General features: G+C 46.2%; 1 protein-coding gene across 3 annotated transcripts in view; it reads right to left on the reverse strand.

Annotated features, from left to right (window-relative positions):
* LOC126259186 (proline-rich protein HaeIII subfamily 1-like) overlaps positions 1 to 9,983 on the reverse strand; it is a 60,778-nt gene extending 50,795 nt beyond the window's left edge. Inside the window, exon 1 of one of the 3 annotated variants that reach the window (XM_049955767.1) lies at positions 9,834 to 9,983. In XM_049955767.1, the coding sequence (XP_049811724.1) occupies positions 9,834 to 9,966 (133 nt within the window). In that variant the 5' untranslated portion in view covers positions 9,967 to 9,983. The remainder of the gene's footprint in view (positions 1 to 9,833) is intronic. The other 2 variants (XM_049955769.1, XM_049955768.1) reach the window with 2 other exon arrangements.
* Between the last annotated feature and the right edge of the window lie 14,017 nt (positions 9,984 to 24,000).

Raw genomic sequence — 24,000 nt, forward strand, 5'->3', positions numbered from 1 at the left:
GCTCCCAACTTCAAAAAACAGGAAATGCTCCACCTTCTACCACAATAACTATCTCTTCCACATACCTAAGTGCACCTTAGTTTGGTGAGTTTAGTGACAACCCCCCCCCCCCCCCCTCCCGCTTCCAACGTTTCCCACCAACTTGTCTGTAGAGTCCACAGTATCATCTCTGGCTTAATAACCAAGTCAAATAAAAACTGAAGGCTTGCACGTTGTGCGACAAAACTTACAAATCCTGCAGTAAAATAGAAATTCGGAAATACGACGGGAGAACAAAAGGCCAGAGGAAAAAAGGTGAAACAACGGCACGATGATTTCTCAGCAGGGAAAGTTTGTCAGTGATATTCGCATATTAATCAAACCAGGAAGGAAGGCCAATAATGAATCGTAGCCACGGAACTTCTTAATCTTGGCAGCAAGGTTTGCAATCTGAGTACAGTTTTGGGTGGAAGATGTGGAAGATGAAACAAGAGAAAAGGAATACGCAGATGGAAGAGGTTAAGCAAATTTAAAACAAACGAAACGAAATTTCGAACCAAACAACTAAAAACAATAAAAAAAAGTACTGCTCTGTGTGACTACAACAAAGCATACAGTGAAACAAATTTATTTGTACTCTAAATATAAATAATAAAACGGTTTATAGCGAAATTAGTTGTGCTGTGTTGAAGGAAAGTTTACATCAGACACCCATATAGTCCATTTGGAGGAAAACTAGCAAGAATATTTAAATGTAACCTGACTCCTCTTGTGGCACTACGATTCTTGTTGAGGAAAGTGTCACTATAAATGTGTCTCTTACGGTTGAAGAGGACAATTAGCTGAAAGACCTTTACTGTCATCATAATAAATGCGAGAGACAACAGGATAAAAAAAAGTGATATAGCATATTTATAAAAAAGGAAGCCTTGCTTAAGTGTTTATTGACGATGACTGGAATTCCGTGTTAAGCAGAGAAGACCGACTTTTAAATTTCGTTTGCTCTAGAGAACTTCGCAAAGTCGTAAAATATGAAATGGTGATGTAGGAAATTAAATATGCCACTACAGCTAAACGCACCTCCATCAGCGACAGATCGCTAAGCGGATTCCATAGAGTTCACGAGACAACGAATTTAGAAGATAATCATATTAGCAAGGAAATGGTACCCATATTCTTTTCGGATCACCTTTGCGTAAGATGCAATATTAGATACCTCCGCCAACAAACATAAAGGATTCGACCAACTTGGGAGCTGAACTTACACACATTCCAGGATTACGTTTTAAGAGAGCGAACAAAATAGATGAAACATGAATTTTAAGGATAGAACAGAAACAAAGTCAAACATAAACGGCTCTGAGCACTATGGGACTTAACATCTTAGGTCATCAGTCCCCTAGAACTTAGAACTATTTAAACCTAACTAACCTAAGGACATCACACACATCCATGCCTGAGGCAGGCTTCGAACCTGCGACCGTAGCAGTCCCGCGGTTCCGGACTGCAGCGCCTAGAACCGCAAGACCACCGCGGCCGGCTAAAGTCAAACATATAATGGTTAGCTATGCACGAGAAAAGTTCTTTAAAACATATTGATTTTCTATGTGATTAACAGATCGAAACCGATGCCGTTGAATTTCAGTATTCACGTGTACGTGACGCGTACGACGTTTCGGTAACGTCTAAGGAACAATTTAAACGAAGAAATGAGCTAAAGGAAAAATCAGTAAGTAATAAAAGGGTACCTTACACTATTTGAGGCGCCAAAAATACGAGTACGAATAAAAACGACCTTACAACAAGGACAAACGTCTTTATATCACCTAGCAAAAAGTGCACAAAACAGGAGGAGAAATGTGTCGGCGGAAGGCGATACCGGACACAGCGGTAGGCGTTTTAAATGCGCTTCCTAGAATTTTCGGTATACTATACGACAGTGATGAAATGGCATTATTAAAAGATATCGAAAACAGGAAAATATTAATACGAGGGTTGTCCAGAAAGTAAGTTCTGATCGGTCGCTAAATGGAACCACAATGAAAATCAGAAACATTTTATTTGCAAGAGTTAGCTACACTTTCCAGATACTTCTCTACATAGTCGACTCTCCGACTTATACATTTGTCACAGTGTTATACCAAACTTCCAACACCATCGTCATAGAAGGCAGCCGCCTGTGCTTTCCGATAATTCTCTACGCTGGTCTATAGCGCGTAGCCTGCGCCCAAGTGTTGTCTTCGTATCCAGCGTTTCATGTGAACAGAGATGGTACTCAGGACGAGCCAATTAGGGTTGTGTTGTGGGTGATCGAACACTTCCCATCGAAAAGCCTGCTGGAGCGTCTTCACTGCCCTGCAGAGTGCGGCTGAGAATTGAGGCGATGAAATTAGAAAAGGGACTTGTCATCATTTTTCGGGTGTATGAGTTATTACTATAGTTTGTATTTTCACACGATTCCGCATCTGTTGGTTCTAAAATGGGACTTGTTCAGTGTTTTTTCCCCTGTTAAAACCAGTGTTGAAATTACGTTTCGTGCAGAAAGAAGACTTGTCACAAAGACAAGGCCATATATTGCACGAAAGAACGTGAGGTGTGAGGGCAGCACTATAGCGGTTTGCAGTAATCAGCTGTGAGATTTCAAAACGGCTTCGGCGATGGAACCGTCAGACGAGTCAGAAGACAATTTACATGAATTTAGAAGCGAGAAAAGGCGCCCCCAATCGTGGAAGAGGAATGTGATTTAACAAAAGACGGTCAAGGGCACGTTGTGAAAAACTTGTACAAGGAGAAGAGGTGGGAAAATCAGAAATGATCACATTCGATTTCATGCACAACGTGACTTCCACACATACCGATAACTGATATGTTCTATTTGTGGCAGCCATGGGTATTTATATTTGGTATTCATAGATTTTCTGATAAGAAAGCTTTCATTTATATGTTTGATGAAGTAACCGCTAAGAAGCGTCCTAATGCAGTGGTTTGTCTCCTTATGGATTTGATAACTTAACATGTGGCCTCTAGTGTGAAAAAATTTTATGCATTTTCAGATGCTTGTACAGGGCAGAATAGGAATCGCACAATGGTTCAATTTTGGTACACTTTAGTTCATACTGGTAGATTTTCCAACGTTTTCCACATGTTCCCAACCCGTGGGCATTCCTACAATGCCTGTGATAGGGATTTTACAAGTCTGGAATTACGGAAAAGGAAACAGGACACAGTGTATACTCCCCACCAATGGTTCACAGTACTACAGAAAGCAAGGAAACGCATGCATGTTGAACTATGCACACAAGACGCATTTCTTGACTATCAGAAATATCCAGATTCATTTTTTAAGAAGTCTGTAACTGTGAAAGGAGATAAATGGGCTGTTACTCGTTACAAACTATTTGAGTACACTGACCAGTCAAAAATGTGTCTCTCTTTCACCCAATAGCAGTGCAATGATGAAATATGATTTTCGTCTGGTTAAGGCTGGGACAGTCCCTCATTTCCATAATGTGCCGAGAACATACATGGACGTCACTCCACTGAAACCTAAGAAATTGAATGATATTGCACGCATGGTTGACGTTATCCCTTTGCAGTGGGTATTTTGATAGCCTTCTAAGGCAATGCGACATTAATAAACTGACTGGTCGAGAGGACGCCAATGAATCTGGAATTGAAGTTTGGGACAGTGACCAAGAGTGACAAATTTATGAACATGTATCTCCGTCAATATAAAAAGGGTTGTTTAATAAGTAAAACATGTGGAATTAACTCTCCCATGTTACATGTGTATGACCATGTAGAAATGATTAAAAATAATATTTTGCTTGTATACGTGGTATTTTGTTTCGTTATACATTTCAGTACAATATCTGTTGTTTAAATAAAAAGGGGATATGTCAGTCATCTTCTGTTACCGTGTTCTATTAATTGCCTTCATCGTAAGACTGCAGATTGTATTCTTCCTCACAAGTCTGTGGGACTAATTATAAGGTTTGGGAATAACGCTATTCAGAGTTATACAGTTTTTACAACATATCTCAGAACATCAGTTGAGTGACATATTCCCTTTTTGATCTCAATGCCTCAATTGCCATGAAGAAGGAAATGCGTGGCAGTTGTGTTAGGCGGGTTGCATTCATTATGGCGAAGCCCCTCATCGGGCCCTCCTACTTGGACGGAGACATCGTTGTTCTAAACACCTTTACTCGCTCACAACAGTAAAGAGCGTCTTGATGCGATCGACGGTCGTACTACAGACACTACCCAACACATTTGTACAAAGCTTCATCGGGTTTTCACTGTGATGTCCATCTCGCAATCGATCGGAACTTGCTTTCTGGACAACCCTCGTAGACACGTTCCTAGCAAAGAGCTGTCATTAAGTTTCGTCTGGCGGAAAACCAGAGCATTGCAGATAGTCTTAGGCGCTTGCAGAATGCCTAAAGAGACCTGGCAGTGAACAAAAACACATGAGTCATTGGGCAGGGCGTCTGTCATCATCACAGCAAGGTCATAGAAACCTGTTTGATTTCTCGCGTGCCGGCCAGCCGCGAACGGCTACGACTCCGGCAAATTTGGAACGTACGGACACTCTCATTCGAGGTGGTTAACAGCTCACAATCAAACACCTCGCTGCCCAACTGAACATCTCTGTTGGTAGTGCTGACTCTCTCGTCCACCATTTGGGGTACTCAAAGGTGTGTGCCCACTGGATTTCTCGTGGCCTAATACAAGGCCATAAAGGGCAACGAAGGGCCTTCTGTGCGGAATTGCTTGCGCTGTAGGAAGCTGATCCTGACAATTTTTGTCGAACTTTGTCACAGGCGATGAAACCAGAAACAAAACGCCCATTCGTGGAGTGGAGCTACACCACCTCTTCTCTGAAGGAAAAGTTCAAGGCCCTGCCCTCAGCCTGCAAAGCCACGGCAACACTCATCTAGGACTCTGATGGGGTTACTTACTTGATGTCGTCCATCGTGGTGCAACGATCAACTCTGAAGTGTATTGCGCTATCTTCAGGAAACTGAAGACACGACTTCAGCGTGTTCCTCGCCAGAAAAAAAGGTATGAACTTTCCATGACAACACGAGGCCTCACAAAAGTCTTCGCGTCCGAGAGGAGTTCACAAAACTTTATTTAACTGTTCTGCCTCATCCAAGCTGCAGGCCGGATCTCGCACCTTCCGACTTCCATCTGTTGGCCCAATATAGGTTGCACTCCACGAGAAGCAAAACGTAGATGGTGGGGAGGTTATTGATGCAACAAGACGTTGGCTCCGACGTCGACCAGAAGAATGGAACTCTGCGGGCATACAGGCTCTCCCAGTGAGCTGGCGTAAGGCATTCGAAGTTAACGGAGATTTTGTTGAAAAATCGGGTTTGTAGCCAAAAGAGAGGGGAATAATATGACGGATTGTAACCCTGAATAAAACCAACCCGCTTTCAGAAAAAATACGTGTTGGATTACTTATAGAACGTTCCTCGCAGTATGGTCCGACAAGTAGCGAATGTATCTCTTGTCAAATGATGCAGGGCGTCGCTTGCACCGAAGGGCCAATGAAGTGTTTAACCTGCAGTGAATGAAGGTTGTAGTTCAGAGCAGAAATGGTTCTGTGATGTTTCAGGGGTACTTCTCGCACCGTGACTTGGACCAAAGTTCGCGGCCCAGGTCGACACACAGTTTTAGTCCGCCAGAAAATTTCATGTAGAAACCTCTTTCGCAATAATGACGTTGTTAATAGGACTGACATCAGGTGGCCTGGGGTTACACAATCAGATCCACGTCTTTGGAGAACTAACCAGAATTCGGGAACGATGTGACGGAGCACTGTCTAACTGAAACTACAGGCCCCCTGTAAGGAACTGTAAACGAACAAAAAGGTGCACATGCATGAACAGCAGGTTTCGGTAATTCTCGCCGGTGAGAGACGTGTCATGCCATGAGAAGATCACACACACATAAATACCTCCACCACGAGCCTAAAAGCAGCATCGCCTCATATTGCATTCTTATTTGTACCCCATCATCCAGACCTACCAATGTATACCATCATGGCTTCTGATCCTCAGTGAGGAAGTGATGGTGAGTTGTATGGCTGTTAACGTACTGATGTTGTCCATCAGTCAATAGGCAAGCAATTTGCTTCGTAGTGTAGCTGCTAACCGCGATAGTACACAGCATACCCCTGTCGGTGGCAGATGACTCTGGAACCGGCGGTTTTCCCCTAGTAGTATTAGACACGGCATGTGGATGACTAGGACGTGATATAGGGAAGAATATGGACTAGGTAGTGTAAATGGGAGAGGAAAATGGCTGAATGAGTTCCGCAATAACTTTCGTCTGTTAACGGCAAATTCACTGTTCAAAAACCACAAGCGGAGGAGACATACTTAGAAAAAGGCTGGAGACCAAGAAGATTTCATTTGGGTTACATCATGGTCAGACAGAGAGCAATGAGAAAAGCGTTCAATGATTTTGAAAGTAAGACGTTGTCAACCGACCTGAGCAAAAACCCTAAGACATTTGGTCGTATGTAAAATCAGAAAGTGGGTAAAAATCATCAATTCATATTCTCAGCATCAACACCGGCACCGAAACGGAAGAATAGAGAGAAGGCCGAAATAATGAATCCGGTCTTCCGAAGCTGTTTCACCGCGGAAGATTGTAGCACTGTCCCTCCTTTCAATCGTCGTACGAACGTCGAAATGGCAGATATTGAGATAACCGACCGTGGAATTGAAAAGCAGCTACAATCAATTAGTAGTGGACAGGCGTCAGGACGAGATGACATAACCACAAGATTGTATAAAGATTATGCGAAAGAACTTGCTCCCCTTCTAGCAGTAATTTATCGTAGATCGCTTGAGCAATGAAAGATACCTAACGACTGGAAAAAAGCGCAGGTCGTTCCCGTTTCTAAGAAAGACCGTAAGACAGATCCACACAATTATAGACCTATATCGTTGACGTCAGTCCGTTGTAGGATTATCAAACATGTTTTATGCTAAAAAATTATGACGTTTTTGGAAAATGAACATCGCCTCTATAAAAATCAACATGGATTCCGCAAACAGAGATTCTGCGAAACTCAGCTCGCTCTGTTCCTTCATGAGATCCACAGCGCAGTGCACAACAGAGCTCAGGTTGATGCCGTGTTCCTTGACTTCATTAAGGCATTTGACGCCGTCCCACATTGCCGTTTAATGAAAAAATACGAGCTTACGGAGTATCGGAGCAGACCTGCAATCGGATTCAAGACTTTCTTGCAGATAGCACTCAATAAGTCGCTCTTAACGGAACAATATCCGGAGTACCACAGGGAAGTGTGATAGGTTCGTTGCTGCTTATAATTTATATAAATGATCTAGTAGAAAGAATAAGATTCTCTTTAAAGCTATTCGCAGATGATGCAGTCGCCTATACCAAAGTAGCAATGCCTGAAGATAGTAAGAATTTGCAGAACGACCTGCAAAGAATTGATGAATGGTGTAGGTTCTGGCAGTTGACCCTGAACGTAAATAAATGTAACATATTGCGCACACATAGGAAATGTAATCCACTTCTGTACAGCTACACTATTGATAACAAACAGCTGGAGACATCGTTTGCCGTAAAATATCTAGTCGTAACTATCCAGAGCGACCTTAAGTGGAATGACCACATAAAACAGATAGTGGGAAACGCAGATACCATACTCAGATTTATCGAAAGAATCTCAAGGAAATATAACTGATCCACAAAAGTAGTGGCTTGTAAGGCGCTTGTTCGCCCGAATCTTGAGTGTTGTTCATCATCTGGGATCCCTATCAGGTAGGACTGATAGAGGAGATAGCGGAGATCCAACGAAGAGCGGCGCGTTTCGTCACGCGATCGTTTAGCTGGCGAGAGATCGTTACGGAGATGTTATACAAATTCCACTTGCAGACGTTACAAAAGAGGCGTTGTGCATCACGGAGAGATGTACTATTGCAATTTCGGGACAGCACTTCTCAGGAGCAGTCGGTCAACATATTACTTCGCCCCACATACATCTCGCGTATTGACCACGAGGAGAAAATTCGAGAAATTAGAGGCAATACATAGGCTTACCGACAATCATTGTTGCCACTCACTGTCCGCAAGTGGAACAGGGTTGGAGGGATCAGATAGTGGTACCGAAAGTACCCTACACCACACAGCAGCCGGCCTGGGTGACCGAGCGGTTCTAGGCGCTACAGTCTGGAACCGCGCGACCGCTACGGTCGCAGGTTCGAATCCTGCCTCGGGCATGGCTGTGTGTGATGTCCTTAGGTTAGTTAGGTTTAAGTAGTTCTAAGTTCTAGGGGACTGATTACCTTAGAAGTTATGTCCCATAGTGCTCAGAGCCACCACACAGCATTAGGTGGCTTGCGGAGTATGATGTGGATGTAGATGCACAGAGATTCCATTATCAGATATTGGATCGTACGGCGTACCCACGAACTGAACATGAAAAAGTGTGTGATCTCCACTGTAGTATTGAAAAAAAAACTCTGTTAAAATTTGGCTACACAGTACATCACTGGTATTTATGAATTGTCGATTCAATTGAATGATGATTACAACCACAAATTACTTAAATTGAAACTATCACATAGAAAATATTGTGGGAAGGCGAAACAAAGACTACGTTTTATTGGCAGGACACTTATATAACGCAACAAATTTGCTAAAGAAGCAGCCACCGCTACGCTTGTCCGTTCTGTTATGAGCACTGCTACTCGTCCTGGATCCTTACCAGGTGGGACTGACGAAGGACATGGAAAACATTCAGAGAAGGGCAACTCATTTTGTATTATTAGTATGGAAGAGTGTGTCAGGGATATGATAAGCTGCCTGTTGTAGAAATCACTAAAATGAAGGCGTTTTCCATTGTGGCGGGAACTTTAACGTAATTTCAATCATCAGCTTTCTCTTCCGAATGCCAAAATATTTTCTTGACCCCCAGCTAGATAGGGAGAAATAACCATTGTTATAAAATAGGAGAAATCAGAGCTAGCCCGGAAAAATTTAGATGCTCATTTTTCTCGCGTGCTATTCGAGACTGGAAATGTGGAGAAATGATCTGTAAGCGCTTCTGTGGACCTTTTGTCGAACACTGAAGTGTAAATTGCAGAGCAATCATGTAGATGTAGATGTAGTGTGTCTCTTTCTTAGCTTTTATCCCGTCATAGGTGGTCCGTTGTTTTCATAATTTGGCAAATTTATTTTTAACTTTGTAGCCGATGCACTTCTTATCGCCACAGTAAACCTACGGAAACGTAATGAGCCTACTGTATAGAGAGAGTCGTGCGGGTTATCTGTGATGCATATGAACTTCATTCTATGACTTGTCGTATGTTAAGCCCGCCGTTGTGACCGAGCGGTTCTAGGCGCTTCAGTCCGGAACCGCGCGACTGCTACGGTCGCAGGTTCGAATGCTGCCTCGGGCATGGATGTGTGTGATGTCGTTAGGTTTAAGTAGTTCTTAGTTCTAGGAGACTGATGACCTCAGATGTTAAGTCCCATAGTGCTCAGAGCCATTTGAACCATTCGTTAACCACTTGGGCATCGTATTTTGTGTGGTGTAAATTGAAAACAATCCCAGCATTTGCCTAAAGAAGATGGGAAAACAGCCTAATACAACACTGAGACTGGCATCTGGACTAGATCTCGATGGCTCCCACCCGGGCCTCTCTCCCCTCCTATCCTGGAAAGCTATTGCAGTGCGCGTTCAGCTGTACGAGCAGTCAACAGTGTGTGTTCGAGCATAAAAGCACTATGGAGCTCAACAGCGGATGAATCGGACCCTGGTGTGAGGGCGGCCGCAGGACTAGTAGCCAGTGCAGTCTTACCTTGAAGGCCATGGCGGTGCGCCAGCGAATGCTGCTTGCCACGGCGCTGGCGGCCTTTATAGGCGGCGCTGGGAGCGTCTCCGCAAACAAACGACTGCTGGTCACGCCTCTTCAGAGAAGCGAGCAGCGTCATCACTTTTCTCTCCGCAACAGACAGGCTTCACACACTTCTCCGAGATGGCGGCTAATAAACACCTGGGAGAGTTAGTGCAAATATACACGCGGTCGCACAAAATTAACTAGTCGCATCGGGGGAAAAAAAAAAAAAAAAAAAACCAGAAACAAATATCGCATCTCATGCAGTAGCAGAATAAAAAGTAGACGGATACTGGTGGTACAAAACAACTTACTTCGACATTAAAGAAGTAGAAAAAAGTTTAAAAAACCTTAAACTATATTATAACTTGGTAGTTTTCAACTTAGTATACACTGAGGTACCAAAAGTCATGGCATTCCTCCTGCTAACGTCTTAGACCTCCTTTTGCCCGGCGTAGTGCAGTAACTCAACGTGGCATGGTCTCAAAAAGTCGTTGAAAGTCCCCTGCAGAAGTATTGACCCATGGTACCTCTGTAGCCGTCCATATTTGCGTAAGTATTGCCGATGTATGATTTCGTTGATTTCGTGCACGAACTGACCTCTCCATTATGCCTCATAAATGTTCGATGGGATTCACGTCTGCGTAGCCATATAATTCGCTCGATTTTTCCAGAATGTTATTCAAACCAATCAATGTTATTCAATCCAATCACAAACAATTGTGGGCTGATAACATCTTTGTTTGGAAACATGAAGTTCATGAATTGCTGCACATGGTCTCCAGGTAGCTTTTCCAGTCAATGACCGGTTCACTTGGAACAGAGGCGTTGTAGTTGCTCATTTGTTTTGGTTTCGAAGCAACCATCCTTTCGTTTAGGAAGAAAGTCAGTCAAGCTCTAGCTCTCAGCTGATATAAAACTACAGAGCGTCGAGTTAAGTGTTTATTTTTTCTGTGTTTCCCTCGTAATATATTTATTAAATTTCATGCGCTTTTCTCTGCTGAGGAGGTTTAATTCCGCGTTTTTGTAAGGGCAAATTCATTCATTCTGTAGCACAGTTGCTCCTCGCTGGACAGCCAGCTACATAGCTCATTAACGAATCTGCGCCCATTGGTGACACATCGGGAGGGTAGCGAGATGCATATATAGATTTCTGTCCGGTTTTATAGCTTATTTCTCCCGGTTAGTCTTGCTAGGATGGCTAGGATGTGTGCATGCTGTGTGCTGAGCTGGCTGCAGTTCGTTAACAGCTGAATGCTCTTTTAGCTACTATGTGTCACCTTCAGGTCGCTGTTTCGGGGTGTAGCGGTGGCGGAGAACCTGGCGCGTCGCATGGCACCCTCTAGTGTCGCTTGTTTCGTCCACGTGCTCTGCTTCCGAGGCATCTTCTAGTGCACCCGACACGGTAGCTCCACCCTCATAGCAGGGTGAGTGGCGAGGGGTAACGCGTTCGTGTCGCTCGAGGTGGAGGGCCAGCGTGAAGACTGGGCGGCTGGCCTAGCCCATTCATCCTGTGAGTGGACAGGTGGCCGCTCCTCAGCAGGGTCCGAGCAGGCACACGGTGGCTAGAGGTTACTAGTTACTGGGAACTCCAATGTTAGGCGCGTTTTGGAGCCCCGTAGGCAGATAGCGTTGAGGGCTAGAAAGAAAGGCAATGTGCACTCGGTGTGTCTGTTGGGGAACCTTATTTGAGATGTGGAGGCGCCCGTGCCTGTGGCTATCGAGCGTGAAGGGTGCAGTCGTCTCCAAGCGGTAGCTCACGTCGATACCAGCGACGCCTGCCGTATGGGTTCTGAGGCGATCCTCAGTTTGTACAGGCGGCTGGAGGAGGTGGTTAAGACTGCTGGTCTCGCGCACGGGGTGTCAGCAGAGCTTGCAATTTGCAGCATTGTTCGCAGAGTTGATCGGGGTCTTTGGTTTGGAGCCGAGTGGTGGGTCTCAACCAAAGGATTGGTCGAGTCAGTGACGGTCTTGGCTGCGGATTTTTAGAGCTGCGTTCTCTTTTGAGGATTTGTAAGACTCTCCTTGATAGGTCAGGGGTGTACTACACAAAGGAAACAGCTACTCGGTTAACAGAGTGAACTCCCTGGACTAGCAGGACAGAGCGGGTGAGGTTATATTTGTGGAAAGGGGCCAAAGTAAGTTGCTGTCAGTTACACTCAACATACAAATTTTATTAGTTAAAACACACAATAGCCGCGCGGGATTAGCCGAGCGGTCTAAGGCGCTGCAGTCGTGGACTGTGCTGCTGGTCCCGGTGGAGGTTCGAGTCCTCCCTCGGGTATGGGTGTGTGTGTTTGTCCTTAGGATAATTTAGGTTAAATAGTGTGTAAGCTTAGGGACTGATGACCTTAGCAGTTAAGTCCAGTAAGATTTCACACACATTTGAACATTTTGAACAAAACACACAATAACATAAGCAAAAATTAAAAACTCTCAAGGTTTTAATGAAAGAGTTCTTTTGATTTGATTTAAATCGGCTGAAAGCCACATACGAAAATCCAGGGCCCAAGGCCTAAACAAGGAATTGAGGTACAGGAGTTCTTCTGGAAGTTTCACTTCTTTAAAAAATATATATATATTTTTTACTTCAATAAAAATAGGCTGAAGGCCACACATTAAGCAAGAACAGTGTTCGGCTTAAGGCTAAAAAAAAAGATTTTCAGTGTTAATTCTGAATAGGCTGAAACGCGGCTGAAGGCCGTATATCAACCAAGCAACTTAACGGCTTAAAGCCTAGGATGAAGAGCTTTCAATTTAACGGACTGAGGACCTTAGCTTAAACATTTCATGCAAACTCGGGTGAAGGCCTCATACTAAAGAATAACAATGTTATGACTTAAGGCAAGAGCAAGATTTTAAATTTTAGTTTAAGAGAGATTAAAACTCGGTGGAAGGCAACATACTAAAGAACAGCAATCTTATGACCTAAGGGCAAGACAAAATTATAATTTAAGAGAGTTTAAAACTCGTCTGAAAAACACACACCATGCCAAAACAATTTTGAGGCTTAAGGCCTAGGAAGATAAAGCTTACAATTTTTATACGCTAAAACACGGCTGAAGGCCACCCAGAGTACTTAAGACTAACAGGAAATCACTATGTAAAACACAAGGAGCGGCGCTCAGAAGGTTCCAAGGGTCGGCCTGGGAAGTAACACTAACGCACGTTTAGGTGAGACAGACAGCCAGACCGACAACCTCTTATCGGAAGGCAACCCAACTGAAAGTCAGCAGACAAACCAAACAACAAAATCAGTTCTGCTCCACCCGACGAGCAAAACGACAACAAGACGTCAATAGCACAACGTTCTGAGTACTGGTGCGCAAACCAGCCGAGTCAGAATAAACGCCCAAAACTACCAACACACCTCAGCTGTCGAACCACACGCCGTGCTGGACATCAACAACACGACGAGGAAAATACACTGCCAAAAACTACGTCAATGCCCAGGGCAGGTAGCCGGAACGTTAATGGCCACAAGGCAGAAGATACCGCCGTTGCACTTCATTAATGAAGGAGTGAATTAAATTAAGTTCAATCCTATCCAAGCAAACGGGTGCAATTCTAGCCGACTTCAATGCACACACGTTGTTGCTCGCGGGAATCTCGCAGAAAGCAAAAACCAGGATCAAACACGAAGAGAAGTGATAGCAGTTGAGGCTTGATAGTAGGTTAAGTGAGCAATCAACTTTAGAGTCCAAGATCAGCGGGAGACGAACTTCGTAACCCTCTCAAAAAGGGCCTCACAACTCCAAACACGCGTGCATGCCACGAGCGGCTCCGGCCCGACTCCGAGCGATAGGAACCTCCTGGCTGCTCTGCGCCAACCGACCGACTGCCACACACGGAAACGGTCAAAGGACCAAACAGACGTCGGCTGATGGGACGACCGATCGAACGACCAACCAATAGTCATTCCAGTCCAGTCTCCTTCAGTCAGACACCGCATGTGTGTCGCCAGTGGTCGGCAATTACTGGCTGTCCGCACCTCACTGCTGCTCCGTCCCCGACGCTCCTTCGTCGCCGACCGCTGCTCCGTCCCCGACTGCACTGCTGGTCCGTCTCCGACTGACTTCCAGACACACGACGACCCGGAAATACTATCGGTAGCTCCAGAGATGGTACGACAGTGAACTTATCGATCAGCGCTGCTGCTGCCACTCACGGGCAAGTAAGGCAGAAGTTAGTGACGCCAGTTAATGGAAAAGGAAACAAGGTGGCAGTACCGTGAAAGAAGATGACAAACAATAAATGGTATGAACACGAGCCGCGCACGGCTCACAGAGTACTTGTGGAGTCCACATGAGGGTACTTTTAGGCTAGACAGCGGTTGAGGTTCGTTGATGAACACTCGCCAGTAGATTCACAGGAAGGGTTCAAATGGCTCTGAGCACTATGGGACTTAACGTCTGAGGTCATCAGTCCCCTAGAACTTAGAACTACTTAAACCTAACTAACCTAAGGACATCACACACATCCATGCCCGAGGCAGGATTCGAACCTGCGACCGTAGCGGTCGCGTGGTTCCAGACTGAAGCGCCTAGAACCGCACGGCCACTCCGGCCGGCTCACAGCAAGGGAAGTCAGATTGCGTTCACAATAAAGACACTTCGACTATAATAATTTTAGCAGTAAACTGTCGAGGTATTCGTAATGAAGTTCCCGAATTTTCTTCGCTCCAGGAAGTCCTCACGCTGAAATCATTCTTGGGACCGAGCGCTGGCTGAAGCCCGAAGTGGAAAGCTCTGAAACACTAGCAAGTCTTGGAACGTATATTGCAAAGACAGATTAGAGGCCATAGAAGCGCAAGTGTTCATTGCCGTTGACAAAAGTATTGTCTCCGTTGAAGTCGAAATTGAGTGTGACAGTGAAGTTAGCTGGTCGCGTGCAACGGGTGTAGGTGAAACCAAGTTAACTGTTGGATGTTTTTACTGGTCATCTGATTCTGCTGCGACAGTTTTAGAGTCATTCAAATAAGTCTAGAGTGAACAGCACGTAAATGCCCAGATCATGCAATACTACACTCCTGGAAATGCAAAAAAGAACACATTGACACCGGTGTGTCAGACCCACCATACTTGCTCCGGACACTGCGAGAGGGCTGTACAAGCAATGATCACACGCACGGCACAGCGGACACACCAGGAACCGCGGTGTTGGCCGTCGAATGGCGCTAGCTGCGCAGCATTTGTGCACCGCCGCCGTCAGTGTCAGCCAGTTTGCCGTGGCATACGGAGCTCCATCGCAGTCTATAACACTGGTAGCATGCCGCGACAGCGTGGACGTGAACCGTATGTGCAGTTGACGGACTTTGAGTGAGGGCGTATAGTGGGCATGCGGGAGGCCGGGTGGACGTACCGCCGAATTGCTCAACACGTGGGGCGTGAGGTCTCCACAGTACATCGATGTTGTCGCCAGTGGTCGGCGGAAGGTGCACGTGCCCGTCGACCTGGGACCGGACCGCAGCGATGCACGGATGCACGCCAAGACCGTAGGATCCTACGCAGTGCCGTAGGGGACCGCACCGCCACTTCCCAGCAAATTAGGGACACTGTTGCTCCTGGGGTATCGGCGAGGACCATTCGCAACCGTCTCCATGAAGCTGGGCTACGGTCCCGCACACCGTTAGGCCGTCTTCCGCTCACGCCCCAACATCGTGCAGCCCGCCTCCAGTGGTGTCGCGACAGACGTGAATGGAGGGACGAATGGAGACGTGTCGTCTTCAGCGATGAGAGTCGCTTCTGCCTTGGTGCCAATGATGGTCGTATGCGTGTTTGGCGCCGTGCGGTTAAAGGCGCTGCAGTCTGGAACCGCAAGACCGCTACGGTCGCAGGTTCGAATCCTGCCTCGGGCATGGATGTTTGTGATGTCCTTAGGTTAGTTGGGTTTAACTAGTTCTAAGTTCTAGGGGACTAATGACCTCAGCAGTTGAGTCCCATAGTGCTCAGAGCCATTTGAACCACACAGGGCCAACACCCGGCATCATGGTGTGGGGAGCGATCTCCTACACTGGCCGTACACCACTGGTGATCGTCGAGGGGACACTGAATAGTGCACGGTACATCCAAAACGTCATCGAACCCATCGTTCTACCATTCCTAGACCGGCAAGGGAACTTGCTGTTCCAACAGGACAATGCACGTCCGCATGTATCCCGTGCCACCCAACGTGCTCTAGAAGGTGTAAGTCAACTACCCTGGCCAGCAAGATCTCCGGATCTGTCCCCCATTGAGCATGTTTGGGACTGGATGAAGCGTCCTCTCACGCGGTCTGCACGTCCGGCATGAACGCTGGTCCAACTGAGGCGCCAGGTGGAAATGGCATGGCAAGCCGTTCCACAGGACTACATCCAGCATCTCTACGATCGTCTCCATGGGAGAATAGCAGCCTGCATTGCTGCGAAAGGTGGATATACACTGTACTAGTGCCGACATTGTGCATGCTCTGTTGCCTGTGTCTATGTGCCTGTGGTTCTGTCAGTGTGATCATGTGATGTATCTGACCCCAGGAATGTGTCAATAAAGTTTCCCCTTCCTGGGACAATGAATTCACGGTGTTCTTATTTCAATTTCCAGGAGTGTAGTTGGAGGCGACCTCAACCTCGTGAGTACAGATTGGAATGTCTGTGGAATCATTGTGTGGGGTACAGACAGAAAGACATGAGAAATGCTTTTGAATACGTTTTCTGAAAATTGTCTTGAGCAGCTAGCTCGGCATCCCACACGAAATGAAAATATCTTAGACCCTGTAGCTGGAAATAGGCCGGAACCTATTGGCACTGTCAGTATGTAAACCGGGATTAGCGACCATATTGTCATTATAGCAACTATGAATACGAAAGTTAATAAATCAATCAACAAGTCTAGGAGAGTGTTTCTGCTAGATAGAGCAGATAAGCTGTTATTAGCATCTCACACAGACATCGAATTTGCATCACTTAGTTCCAGTAAGATGGATGTAGAAGAGTAATGGGCAAAGTTTAAACAGAATGTAAGTCGTGGTATGGAGAGTTATGTGCCTAGAAACTACTTTTGGTTTAATAACAAAATTCGGAAGATTCTGAGGAAGCAGACGCTATTGCACTCTCGGTCCAAGATGAAACGCACAAATGACGGCTATCGAAGATAGTAGAAATTAGTGCATCATCTGTGGAAATATCTATGCGGTAAGCAAACAACCACAACCGTCACACCTTAGCAACCGGAGAAAATTATGGTCTTATGTAAAATGGTTAAGCGGTTCTAAAGCTTCCATTCAGGCCCTTCTTGACCAGTCTGCTGTGGTAGTTGAAGACAGCAAAATGAATACCGAAGTTTCAAATTTCACGTTCAAGGAATCGTTCACACCACAAGAGAATCGTACAAACATACCGCCATTTGACGATCGGACAGACTCCCGTATGAACGACATAGTAATAAGCATACCTGGCTTAGAGAACAGTTGAAAGATTTGAAAGCAAATACATCACCACGTCCGGATGGAATCCCAGTTCAGTTTTGCAAAGAGTACTCTATGGCAATGGCCCTTGATTAGCTTGCATATATTGTGAATCTCTCGCCCAGCACAAGTCTCAAGCGACTGGAAAAAAGCGCAGCTGCTCCAGTACATAATAAAGGTAAAAGAAGGGATCCGCAAAATTACAGACCGATATCCCTAACTTCTGTTTGCTGCAGAATGCTTGAACATATTCTCAGTTCGAATATAATAAACTTTCTTGAGACTGAGAAGCTTATGTCTAAGAATCAGCATGGTCTTGGAAAGCTCGCTCGTGCGAAACTCAGCTTCCCCATTTCTCACATTATATACTGCGAATTACGGACGAAGATAAACAGGCGCATTACATACTTCTAGATTTCCGGAAAGCATTTGACACGGTGCCCCACTGCAGGCTGTTAACGAAGGCAGGAGCATAGGGAGTGAGTTCACAGATATGCGAGTGACTCGAAGACATCTTAAATACTAGAACGCAATATGTTGTCCTTGTCGGCGAGTGTTCATCAGAGACGAGGGTATTGTCAGGAGCGCCCCAGGGAAGTGTAATAGGACCGGTGTTGTTCTCTGTATAAATAAATGATATGGCTAACAGGGTGGGCAGCAATCTGAAAGCCGGCCGCGGTGGTCTCGCGGTTCTAGGCGCGCAGTCAGGAACCGTGCGACTGCTACGGTCGCAGGTTCGAATCCTGCCTCGGGCATGGATGTGTGTGACGTCCTTAGGTTAGTTAGGTTTAAGTAGTTCTAAGTTCTAGGGGACTGATGACCACAGCAGTTGAGTCCCATAGTGCTCAGAGCCATTTTTTGAGCAATCTGAAGTTGTTTGCTGATTATGCCGTGGCGTACAGTAAGTTGTCGAAGTTGAGCGATGGTAGGAAGATACAAGACGATGTACACAAAATTTCCAATTGATGTGATGAATTGCAGCTAGCCCTAAATGAGGAGGAATGTGAGTTAATGCGGATGAGTAGGAAGACATAACCAGTAATGTTCAGATACAGTATTACTAGTGCCCTGCTTGACACAGTCAAGTCGCTGGTACGACCTAATCTTGAGTACTACTAGAGTCTTTGGGAGCCGTACCAGGTCGGATTGAAGGAAGACATCAAAGCAATTCAAAACCGGGCTGCTAGATTTGTTACCGGGAATTTCGAACAACACGTAAATGTTACAAGAGATTCTTCGGGATCTCACATGGGAATCCCTGGAGCGAAGGCGATGTGACGTTCTTTTGGAGAAACACTATTGAGAAAATTTAGAGAAACGGCATTTGATGCGGAATGCTAAACGATACTACTGCCGCCAACACACATTGCGCGTAAGAACCACAAAGATAAGATACGAGAAATTAGGGATTATATGGAAGGAATTAGGCATCGTTTCTGCTTCGCTCTATTTGCGAGTTGAACAGGAGAGGAAATGACCGTTAGTGGTGCAGGGGGACCCTCCACCGTGCACCGTACGGTGGCTTGCGGAGTATCTGTGTAGATCTAGATGTAGATGTAGATGTAGATGTAGATGTAAGACCCAGTCAATTCCACGTAAACACAGCGCACACCATTACGTAGGCACCACCACCTTGCACAGTGCCTTGTTGACAAGTTAGGTCCATGGGATCGTGGGGTCTGCACCTCTCTCGAATCGTACCATCAGCTGTTTCCTACTGAAATCGGAACTTATCTGGCAGACCACTGTTTTCCAGTCGTCTAGGGTCCAACCGATATGGTCACGAACCCAGGAGAGTCGCTGCAGGCGATGTCTAACTGTTAGCAAAGGCACTCGCATCGGTCGTCTGCTGCCGTAGCCCAGTAAAGCCCAGTTTCGCAGCGCCGTCCGAGCGTTCATGGAACGTCCCACACTGATTTCTGCGGTTTTTCACGCAGTCTTGCTCGCCTGTTAGCACTGACAACTCTACGCAGACGCCACTGCTCCCGGTCGTTACCTGAAGGCCATCGGCCAGTGCATTGTCCGCGGTGAGAGGTAATGCCTGAAATCTGGCATTCTCGGCACACTCTTGACTCTGTGGGTCTCAGAATATTGAATTCCTGAACCAATTCCGAAATGTAATGTCCCATGCGTGTAGCTCCATCTACCATTCTGCGTTCAAAATCCCGTCGTTCGGCCGCTATCACGTCGTGAACCTTTTTACACGATTCGCCTTAGTAGGAATGACAGCTCCACCAATGCACTGCGCTTTCATGCCTTATGGACGCCGTACTACCGCCATATTTATTCTGTGCATATCGCTATCCCATGATTTTTTTTTACTTCAGTGTAACAAAAAAATGGTTCAAATGGCTCTGAGCACTATGGGACTCAACTGATGTGGTCATAAGTCCCCTAGAACTTAGAACTACTTAAACCTAACTAACCTAAGGACAGCACACAACACCCAGCCATCACGAGGCAGAGAAAATCCCTGACCCCGCCGGGAATCGAACCCGGGAACCCGGGCGTGGGAAGCGAGAACGCTACCGCACGACCACGAGATGCGGGCTCAGTGTAACACTCACAAGGGAACCTCCCCATCACACCCCCCTCAGATTTAGTTATAAGTTGGCACAGTGGATAGGCCTTGAAAAACTGAACACAGATCAATTGAGATAACAGGAAGAAGTTGTGTGGAACTGTGAAAAAATAAGCAAAATACACAAACTTAGTAGTTCAAGGGAAGATAAGCAACATATTGGACGATGGAAACGCAGGAGCGCCGTGGTCTCGTGGTAACGTGAGCAGCTGCGGAGCGATAGGTCCTTGGTTCAAATCTTCCATCGAGAGAAAAGTTAAATTTTTTATTTTCAGTTTATGTGACAAACTCTTATGTTTTCATCACTTTTTTGGGAGTGATTATCACATCCACAAGAAAACCTAAATCGGACAAGGTAGAAGAATCTTTTTACCCATTCGCCAAGTGTACAAGTTAGGTGGGTCGACAACATATTCCTGTCATGTGACGCACATGCCGTCACCAGTGTCGTATAGAATATATCAGATGTGTTTTCCTGTGGAGGAATCGGTTGACCTATGACCTTGCGATCAAATGTTTTCTGTTCCCATTGGAGAGGCACGTCCTTTCGTCTACTAATCGCAAGGTTTTGCGATGCGGTCGCAAAACACAGACACTAAACTTATTACAGTGAACAGAGATGTCAATGAACGAACGGACAGATAATAACTATGCAAAAATAAAGAAAGTAAAATTTTCAGTCGAGGGTAGACTTGTACCAAGAACCTCTCATTAAGCAGCTGATCACGCTACCACGGGACCACGGCGCTCATAAGCTCACTTTGTCCATTATGTTGCCTATGTGGCCAATGGACTACTCAGTTTGTATATTTTGCTTATTTTTTCACAGTTCCACACACCTTCTTCCTGTTTTCTCAATTGTTCTGTGTTCAGTTTATCAAGGCCTATCCACTGTGCCAACTTATAACTAAATCTGAGGGGGGTGCGATGGGGAGGTTCCCTTGTCAGTAGAGTGAGACCTAAAAGGGTGCATATTTTAATATACACTCCTGGAAATGGAAAAAAGAACACATTGACACCGGTGTGTCAGACCCACCATACTTGCTCCGGACACTGCGAGAGGGCTGTACAAGCATTGATCACACGCACGGCACAGCGGACACACCAGGAACCGTGGTGTTGGCCGTCGAATGGCGCTAGCTGCGCAGCATTTGTGCACCGCCGCCGTCAGTGTCAGCCAGTTTCCCGTGGCATACGGAGCTCCATCGCAGTCTTTAACACTGGTAGCATGCCGCGACAGCGTGGACGTGAACCGTATGTGCAGTTCACGGACTTTGAGCGAGGGCGTATAGTGGACATGCGGGAGGCCGGGTGGACGTACCGCCGAATTGCTCAACACGTGGGGCGTGAGGTCTCCACAGTCCATCGATGTTGTCGCCAGTGGTCGGCGGAAGGTGCACGTGCCCGTCGACCTGGGACCGGACCGCAGCGACGCACGGATGCACGCCAAGACCGTCGGATCCTACGCAGTGCCGTAGGGGACCGCTCCGCCACTTCCCAGCAAATTGGGGACACTGTTGCTTCTGGGGTATCGGCGAGGACCATTCGCAACCGTCTCAATGAAGCTGGGCTACGGTCCCGCACACCGTTAGGCCGTCTTCCGCTCACGCCCCAACATCGTGCAGCCCGCCTCCAGTGGTGTCGCGACAGGCGTGAATGGAGGGACGAATGGAGACGTGTCGTCTTCAGCAATGAGAGTCGCTTCTGCCTTGGTGCCAATGATGGTCGTATGCGTGTTTGGCGCCGTGCAGGTGAGCGCCACAATCAGGACTGCATACGACCGAGGCACACAGGGCCAACACCCGGCATCATGGTGTGGGGAGCGATCTCCTACACTGGCCGTACACCACTGGTGATCGTCGAGGGGACACTGAATAGTGCACGGTACATCCAAACCGTCATCGAACCCATCGTTCTACCATTCCTAGACCGGCAAGGGAACTTGCTGTTCCAACAGGACAATGCACGTCCGCATGTATCCCGTGCCACCCAACGTGCTCTAGAAGGTGTAAGTCAACTACCCTGGCCAGCAAGATCTCCGGATCTGTCCCCCATTGAGCATGTTTGGGACTGGATGAAGCGTCGTCTCACGCGGTCTGCACGTCCGGCACGAACGCTGGTCCAACTGAGGCGCCAGGTGGAAATGGCATGGCAAGCCGTTCCACAGGACTACATCCAGCATCTCTACGATCGTCTCCATGGGAGAATAGCAGCCTGCATTGCTGTGAAAGGTGGATATACACTGTACTAGTGCCGACATTGTGCATGCTCTGTTGCCTGTGTCTATGTGCCTGTGGTTCTGTCAGTGTGATCATGTGATGTATCTGACCCCAGGAATGTGTCAATGAAGTTTCCCCTTCCTGGGACAATGAATTCACGGTGTTCTTATTTCAATTTCCAGGAGTGTACATTGCCTGATAAAAATAGTGAAGCAACAAGAAGGCATGACTGGACGTCAATGTAATATAGTCCACTTATACACCGTCACCAGGTACATAAACGATTAGAGATACAATTCTCTGCGACAGGTTGAACGGACACCACTATGCATTAGTGTTGTTCATATTTAGTGCTGCTACCAGGTCTAGTAGGGCATAGCGGGGCTAGTACAGCATCAGATAATGAGTGATCACTGTAAAGAACACGGTGATGCCACATCCTCGTTTGAGTTGACGGTGTTATCAGCACCTGACAGAGTTTGAAAGTGACCTCATTGGTGGGCTCTATTAGGCCGACTGGTGCTGCACTTCGATGTGACAGTGGTGCCAAATTTCCGGTGAGATCCGCAGAGACAATTTTAGCATTAAATTCTTAACAGATAATCTTTTCCTCTGTGACCGTCCTGAAGTAACAGTTCCATATTCTTCCAAAACTGATAAATTCAGGCTGACTTCCTGCTTAAGGCGCTTCTCTTAGTTAACAGCCAGGTCTGGACTTCAGGAACCTCCCGAAAGAAGAAGGCGTCAAGTAGCACTTTTCCACTAGGCCACAACATATAAACGTATGGCAGTATAGCGCCCCTAGCTCATCACCGGTGTAAATGTTCCATTAACAGCGGCAGAAGACTCACCGCGCGAGCGTGATTTGTTCTCTTCAGTCGGCGAAGCGCCGGCTATCCACTGTGATCGCGGAAGGTAAACACGTACCCGAAATTTAGGCAAAGACAGAATTAGAGAACCTAACGATTGCGCGGCATGCACGGGCCGCCGTTAATGGACGTTTCTGGATTCGTCTGTTAGTTGATAGATGCATATTATTATAAAATACGGCTAACAATCGCGTACCACATGAATATTTCACTCGGGCCACATGTGGCCAACGGGCTGCTGTTCGATGACCGCTGGGTTAATGGTAACACTCCGTCATGTTTCACTGTCGCTTTTCATTGCTCACAGGTCTCATCTCACAATTCTCATTGTTCCATCCCTACAGTTGCTTTCGTTAAATCAGAAGGCATTTACCTTCTAACCTTTTTTGAGTGATGTTTTTTCTGTTGACGAAACGTGATAAGCCTTACTAGTAAACTTTTTACCTCCGACTTCAGTGCGAAATACTTGTTTGCTTTGTTGTTTGTAAATCTTTCGACTACAGTGCATTCCAATTAGCGAGTCCAGTTTAAGCTCTTTCAGGTGTTAAAACTGTGTTATGATGTTATGACCCTTCGTGTTCACCTAACATTGCAAGCTAGCCTGTAGTGGCAGCAGTTCGCCGTCTGCCAAACGACAAAAAAGTCGTAACCACCAGATCCAAGAGGTGCCACGGTTATCAATAGTGCAAAGAAATCTAACTAGTGGCCCCAGTGTGGATCAAACCTGAGTTGGCTAACTTGTCATAAAATTAAATTAATCGCTTCACACCCACAACAAATTAAATGACATCATAGGGAATGAGAATGGGTGTTGTTTAAAAATTAATAACATGGACCTACGGTATCACAAAGAGATTTATTAACTAATGTCAAGGTCAAGTGAGAACAAACATATAAACAAAAACTTCAACTGCGCAACATTTCATTAACACAAACTGAGGTTGTTTGGCAGTAGATTTGGGAAACCTAACTGGAATTTACGTGTAAATGAGACTGGCTACTGTGAGTGGAAAGATGCCATC

The sequence above is a fragment of the Schistocerca nitens genome, chromosome 5 (assembly GCF_023898315.1).
Source record: "Schistocerca nitens isolate TAMUIC-IGC-003100 chromosome 5, iqSchNite1.1, whole genome shotgun sequence".
Lineage (NCBI taxonomy): Eukaryota > Metazoa > Arthropoda > Insecta > Orthoptera > Acrididae > Schistocerca > Schistocerca nitens.